The sequence below is a fragment of the Trachurus japonicus genome, chromosome 18, assembly GCF_045865225.1.
Source record: "Trachurus japonicus isolate A0001 chromosome 18, Traja_1.0".
Lineage (NCBI taxonomy): Eukaryota > Metazoa > Chordata > Actinopteri > Carangiformes > Carangidae > Trachurus > Trachurus japonicus.
The window spans coordinates 540177-547903 of NC_140924.1; the positions used below are offsets into that span (position 1 = coordinate 540177).

The 7727-nt window shown below is 36.6% G+C and overlaps 1 protein-coding gene across 1 annotated transcript in view; it reads right to left on the reverse strand.

Moving 5' to 3' along the window:
• LOC146968226 (H-2 class II histocompatibility antigen, E-S beta chain-like) overlaps positions 1 to 6514 on the reverse strand; it is a 46494-nt gene extending 39980 nt beyond the window's left edge. Inside the window, exon 1 of the mRNA XM_085760026.1 lies at positions 6439 to 6514. Coding sequence (XP_085616152.1) covers positions 6439 to 6493 — 55 coding nt within the window. The 5' untranslated portion in view covers positions 6494 to 6514. The remainder of the gene's footprint in view (positions 1 to 6438) is intronic.
• Between the last annotated feature and the right edge of the window lie 1213 nt (positions 6515 to 7727).

The window sequence follows — 7727 nt, forward strand, 5'->3', positions numbered from 1 at the left end:
AGATGTGTCGTTAGATCAGAGTATTGATCAGTATAGTGTCTAGATGTGTTGATAGATCAGAGTATTGATCAGTATAGTGTCTAGATGTGTTGATAGATCAGAGTATTGATCAGTATAGTGTCTAGATGTGTCGATAGATCAGAGTATTGATCAGTATAGTGTCTAGATGTGTTTAGATCAGAGTATTGATCAGTATAGTGTCTAGATGTGTTGATAGATCAGAGTATTGATCAGTATAGTGTCTAGATGTGTTGATAGATCAGAGTATTGATCAGTATAGTGTCTAGATGTGTCGTTAGATCAGAGTATTGATCGGTATAGTGTCTAGATGTGTCGATAGATCAGAGTATTGATCGGTATAGTGTCTAGATGTGTCGATAGATCAGAGTATTGATCGGTATAGTGTCTAGATGTGTCGATAGATCAGAGTATTGATCGGTATAGTGTCTAGATGTGTCGATAGATCAGAGTATTGATCAGTATAGTGTCTAGATGTGTCGATAGATCAGAGTATTGATCAGTATAGTGTCTAGATGTGTCGATAGATCAGAGTATTGATCGGTATAGTGTCTAGATGTGTTGATAGATCAGAGTATTGATCGGTATAGTGTCTAGATGTGTTGATAGATCAGAGTATTGATCAGTATAGTGTCTAGATGTGTTGATAGATCAGAGTATTGATCAGTATATGTGTTGATAGATCAGAGTATTGATCAGTATAGTGTCTAGATGTGTGTTTAGATCAGAGTATTGATCAGTATAGTGTCTAGATGTGTTGATAGATCAGAGTATTGATCAGTATAGTGTCTAGATGTGTTGATAGATCAGAGTATTGATCAGTATAGTGTCTAGATGTGTCGATAGATCAGAGTATTGATCAGTATAGTGTCTAGATGTGTTGATAGATCAGAGTTTTGATCAGTATAGTGTCTAGATGTGTTGATAGATCAGAGTATTGATCAGTATAGTGTCTAGATGTGTTGATAGATCAGAGTATTGATCAGTATAGTGTCTAGATGTGTTGATAGATCAGAGTATTGATCAGTATAGTGTCTAGATGTGTTGATAGATCAGAGTATTGATCAGTATAGTGTCTAGATGTGTTGATAGATCAGAGTATTGATCAGTATAGTGTCTAGATGTGTCGTTAGATCAGAGTATTGATCAGTATAGTGTCTAGATGTGTTGATAGATCAGAGTATTGATCAGTATAGTGTCTAGATGTGTTTAGATCAGAGTATTGATCAGTATAGTGTCTAGATGTGTTGATAGATCAGAGTATTGATCAGTATAGTGTCTAGATGTGTCGTTAGATCAGAGTATTGATCAGTATAGTGTCTAGATGTGTTGATAGATCAGAGTATTGATCAGTATAGTGTCTAGATGTGTTGATAGATCAGAGTATTGATCAGTATAGTGTCTAGATGTGTCGATAGATCAGAGTATTGATCAGTATAGTGTCTAGATGTGTTTAGATCAGAGTATTGATCAGTATAGTGTCTAGATGTGTTGATAGATCAGAGTATTGATCAGTATAGTGTCTAGATGTGTTGATAGATCAGAGTATTGATCAGTATAGTGTCTAGATGTGTCGATAGATCAGAGTATTGATCGGTATAGTGTCTAGATGTGTTGATAGATCAGAGTATTGATCAGTATAGTGTCTAGATGTGTTGATAGATCAGAGTATTGATCAGTATAGTGTCTAGATGTGTCGATAGATCAGAGTATTGATCGGTATAGTGTCTAGATGTGTTGATAGATCAGAGTATTGATCAGTATAGTGTCTAGATGTGTTTAGATCAGAGTATTGATCAGTATAGTGTCTAGATGTGTTGATAGATCAGAGTATTGATCAGTATAGTGTCTAGATGTGTTTAGATCAGAGTATTGATCGGTATAGTGTCTAGATGTGTTGATAGATCAGAGTATTGATCAGTATAGTGTCTAGATGTGTTTAGATCAGAGTATTGATCAGTATAGTGTCTAGATGTGTTGATAGATCAGAGTATTGATCGGTGTAGTGTCTAGATGTGTTTAGATCAGAGTATTGATCGGTATAGTGTCTAGATGTGTTGATAGATCAGAGTATTGATCAGTATAGTGTCTAGATGTGTTGATAGATCAGAGTATTGATCAGTATAGTGTCTAGATGTGTTTAGATCAGAGTATTGATCGGTATAGTGTCTAGATGTGTTGATAGATCAGAGTATTGATCAGTATAGTGTCTAGATGTGTTTAGATCAGAGTATTGATCGGTATAGTGTCTAGATGTGTTGATAGATCAGAGTATTGATCGGTATAGTGTCTAGATGTGTTGATAGATCAGAGTACTGATCAGTATAGTGTCTAGATGTGTTGATAGATCAGAGTATTGATCAGTATAGTGTCTAGATGTGTCGATAGATCAGAGTATTGATCAGTATAGTGTCTAGATGTGTTTAGATCAGAGTATTGATCAGTATAGTGTCTAGATGTGTTGATAGATCAGAGTATTGATCAGTATAGTGTCTAGATGTGTCGATAGATCAGAGTATTGATCAGTATAGTGTCTAGATGTGTGTTTAGATCAGAGTATTGATCAGTATAGTGTCTAGATGTGTCGATAGATCAGAGTATTGATCAGTATAGTGTCTAGATGTGTTGATAGATCAGAGTATTGATCAGTATAGTGTCTAGATGTGTCGATAGATCAGAGTATTGATCAGTATAGTGTCTAGATGTGTCGATAGATCAGAGTATTGATCAGTATAGTGTCTAGATGTGTTGATAGATCAGAGTATTGATCAGTATAGTGTCTAGATGTGTCGATAGATCAGAGTATTGATAGATCAGAGTATTGATCGGTATAGTGTCTAGATGTGTTGATAGATCAGAGTATTGGTCGGTATAGTGTCTAGATGTGTTTAGATCAGAGTATTGATCAGTATAGTGTCTAGATGTGTGTTTAGATCAGAGTATTGATCAGTATAGTGTCTAGATGTGTTTAGATCAGAGTATTGATCAGTATATACCCTGAGGTTTCTCCTTTTTTTCCCTGTTAAAAGGGTTTCCATGGAGTTTTTCCTCAGTCGATGTGAGGGTCTAAGGACAGAGGATGTTGTTACGATGCCATGTAAAGCCCTTTGAGACAAACTGGTGGTAAAAACGGCTATACAAATAAAATTGCCTTGCCTTGCCTTGCCTATAGTGTCTAGATGTGTTTAGATCAGAGTATTGATCAGTATAGTGTCTAGATGTGTCGATAGATCAGAGTATTGATCAGTATAGTGTCTAGATGTGTTTAGATCAGAGTATTGATCAGTATAGTGTCTAGATGTGTTGATAGATCAGAGTATTGATCAGTATAGTGTCTAGATGTGTTGATAGATCAGAGTATTGATCAGTATAGTGTCTAGATGTGTTGATAGATCAGAGTATTGATCAGTATAGTGTCTAGATGTGTCGATAGATCAGAGTATTGATCGGTATAGTGTCTAGATGTGTCGATAGATCAGAGTATTGATCGGTATAGTGTCTAGATGTGTTGATAGATCAGAGTATTGATCAGTATAGTGTCTAGATGTGTCGTTAGATCAGAGTATTGATCGGTATAGTGTCTAGATGTGTCGATAGATCAGAGTATTGATCGGTATAGTGTCTAGATGTGTTGATAGATCAGAGTATTGATCAGTATAGTGTCTAGGTGTGTCGTTAGATCAGAGTATTGATCAGTATAGTGTCTAGATGTGTCGATAGATCAGAGTATTGATCAGTATAGTGTCTAGATGTGTTGATAGATCAGAGTATTGATCAGTATAGTGTCTAGATGTGTCGATAGATCAGAGTATTGATCAGTATAGTGTCTAGATGTGTCGATAGATCAGAGTATTGATCAGTATAGTGTCTAGATGTGTCGATAGATCAGAGTATTGATAGATCAGAGTATTGATCGGTATAGTGTCTAGATGTGTTTAGATCAGAGTATTGATCAGTATAGTGTATAGATGTGTTGATAGATCAGAGTATTGGTCGGTATAGTGTCTAGATGTGTTTAGATCAGAGTATTGATCAGTATAGTGTCTAGATGTGTTGATAGATCAGAGTATTGATCAGTATAGTGTCTAGATGTGTCGATAGATCAGAGTATTGATCAGTATAGTGTCTAGGTGTGTCGTTAGATCAGAGTATTGATCAGTATAGTGTCTAGATGTGTCGATAGATCAGAGTATTGATCAGTATAGTGTCTAGATGTGTCGATAGATCAGAGTATTGATAGATCAGAGTATTGATCGGTATAGTGTCTAGATGTGTTTAGATCAGAGTATTGATCAGTATAGTGTATAGATGTGTGTTTAGATCAGAGTATTGATCAGTATAGTGTCTAGATGTGTTGATAGATCAGAGTATTGATCAGTATAGTGTCTAGATGTGTTGATAGATCAGAGTATTGATCGGTACAGTGTCTAGATGTGTTGATAGATCAGAGTATTGATCAGTATAGTGTCTAGATGTGTTTAGATCAGAGTATTGATCAGTATAGTGTCTAGATGTGTTGATAGATCAGAGTATTGATCAGTATAGTGTCTAGATGTGTCGATAGATCAGAGTATTGATCAGTATAGTGTCTAGATGTGTTGATAGATCAGAGTATTGATCAGTATAGTGTCTAGATGTGTTGATAGATCAGAGTATTGATCAGTATAGTGTCTAGATGTGTTGATAGATCAGAGTATTGATCAGTATAGTGTCTAGATGTGTCGATAGATCAGAGTATTGATCGGTATAGTGTCTAGATGTGTCGATAGATCAGAACATTGATCGGTATAGTGTCTAGATGTGTCGATAGATCAGAGTATTGATCAGTATAGTGTCTAGATGTGTTTAGATCAGAGTATTGATCAGTATAGTGTCTAGATGTGTTGATAGATCAGAGTATTGATCAGTATAGTGTCTAGATGTGTTGATAGATCAGAGTATTGATCAGTATAGTGTCTAGATGTGTTGATAGATCAGAGTATTGATCAGTATAGTGTCTAGATGTGTTGATAGATCAGAGTATTGATCAGTATAGTGTCTAGATGTGTTTAGATCAGAGTATTGATCGGTATAGTGTCTAGATGTGTTGATAGATCAGAGAATTGATCAGTATAGTGTCTAGATGTGTCGATAGATCAGAACATTGATCGGTATAGTGTCTAGATGTGTCGATAGATCAGAACATTGATCGGTATAGTGTCTAGATGTGTCGATAGATCAGAGTATTGATCAGTATAGTGTCTAGATGTGTTGATAGATCAGAGTATTGATCAGTATAGTGTCTAGATGTGTCGATAGATCAGAACATTGATCGGTATAGTGTCTAGATGTGTTGATAGATCAGAGTATTGATCAGTATAGTGTCTAGATGTGTTGATAGATCAGAGTATTGATCAGTATAGTGTCTAGATGTGTTGATAGATCAGAGTATTGATCAGTATAGTGTCTAGATGTGTCGATAGATCAGAGTATTGATCAGTATAGTGTCTAGATGTGTTGATAGATCAGAGTATTGATCAGTATAGTGTCTAGATGTGTTGATAGATCAGAGTATTGATCAGTATAGTGTCTAGATGTGTTTAGATCAGAGTATTGATCAGTATAGTGTCTAGATGTGTCGATAGATCAGAACATTGATCAGTATAGTGTCTAGATGTGTTGATTGATCAGAGTATTGATCGGTATAGTGTCTAGATGTGTGTTTAGATCAGAGTATTGATCAGTATAGTGTCTAGATGTGTCGATAGATCAGAGTATTGATCAGTATAGTGTCTAGATGTGTTTAGATCAGAGTATTGATCAGTATAGTGTCTAGATGTGTTGATAGATCAGAGTATTGATCAGTATAGTGTCTAGATGTGTCGATAGATCAGAACATTGATCGGTATAGTGTCTAGATGTGTCGATAGATCAGAGTATTGATCAGTATAGTGTCTAGATGTGTTGATAGATCAGAGTATTGATCAGTATAGTGTCTAGATGTGTCGATAGATCAGAACATTGATCAGTATAGTGTCTAGATGTGTTGATAGATCAGAGTATTGATCAGTATAGTGTCTAGATGTGTGTTTAGATCAGAGTATTGATCAGTATAGTGTCTAGATGTGTGTTTAGATCAGAGTATTGATCAGTATAGTGTCTAGATGTGTGTTTAGATCAGAGTATTGATCAGTATAGTGTCTAGATGTGTCGATAGATCAGAGTATTGATCGGTATAGTGTCTAGATGTGTTGATAGATCAGAGTATTGATCGGTATAGTGTCTAGATGTGTTGATAGATCAGAGTATTGATCGGTATAGTGTCTAGATGTGTTGATAGATCAGAGTATTGATCGGTATAGTGTCTAGATGTGTTGATAGATCAGAGTATTGATCAGTATAGTGTCTAGATGTGTTGATAGATCAGAGTATTGATCCTACCTGCTGTGGAGACGGCGCTGAGGAGCAGGACGAGGCTCAGACAGGTTGAATCCATGTTCGTGTGTTGACCAACACTGACTCTGTCTGACTGAGAGCTGCTGGAAAAAGACCAGGGCGGAGTCACATGACCTGAGTGTCACCTGTTACCAGGCAGACAACTCTGGCTCCGCTCTGCTGCTGCTGGGACACACACACTGTATTGATAATTTATTGTGTTTTACCTTTCCTCTTCATTTAGTAAATTCATTAATTCTGTTTCTTGTTTGAAACACTCAGTCCAGAAAGGTAAGGTAATGACTTGTCTCAGAACAGCTTCACAGAACCTACACTTTATGTAACAAGAAGACAGGAGGTGACTGAGTTTTTGCTGTAAATCTTTATTTACAGTTTTAACTTCAGTCGCTAAACCCTTTTTTCAGTTGTTTCCACGTTTCCAAAACTCTTCACACAGTGAACACAACATCAGATCAGTGTGTGTGGACTGTACCATTAACATGTTTCCCTCCCTGGTGATGAAGGCGATGGAGAGGATTATTAAAAACTCTATCACCAAGTCTGTTGAGCCTCTGATGGATCCAATGCAGTTCGCATACAGGGCCGGCAGGGGAGTGGATGATGCCAAGATATTTATCCTGGAGACCATCCACAAACACCTGGAGACCCCCAACACCATCGCCAGGCTCCTGTTCGCAGACTTCTCTATATTCTGTGTTTTTTGTAAAGTGTTCTTTCTGCAGTCGCAGCTTTTGAAAAGATGTCATTTCAACAACTGGGTAGACTGGATCTATATGAAGCAAAGTGGGGCAAATACGTAAAATTCATAAATGGTTCCTGATATGGGTTACATGGTGGAGAGAAGCAAGCTGTCATTATTGTGGGTAAATACAGAACAGTGCTTCTTATTTGTTTGCATTTTATTCATCTATTATTGCTTTTATTTCTTCATTTGTTAACCAATTATCTCTTCAATGTAGTGACTACCTTGTGTTGTATTGACCTTGTCAGGAATCATTCTCTCTGCCTAATTTTGTTATAGTTATTTTGTGTTTTGTCTACATTGATGCAGGCTGTGTAGCTGTAATACATAAAGTACATAAAGGAGCACAGTGGTTAATGTTGGTAACCAGAAAGGGATCAGCATGGATGGTGGTGGCCTGGGATGGGTTTGTTTGTTGGAGGGTGAGGGTTATGAGGGTTATTGAAATAATGAAAATAAAAAATGTTAATCACAAAAAAAGTGTTCTTTCTGCAAAGCTGCTCTAAGAACAGTCATTTGGGTTAGGGTGTTC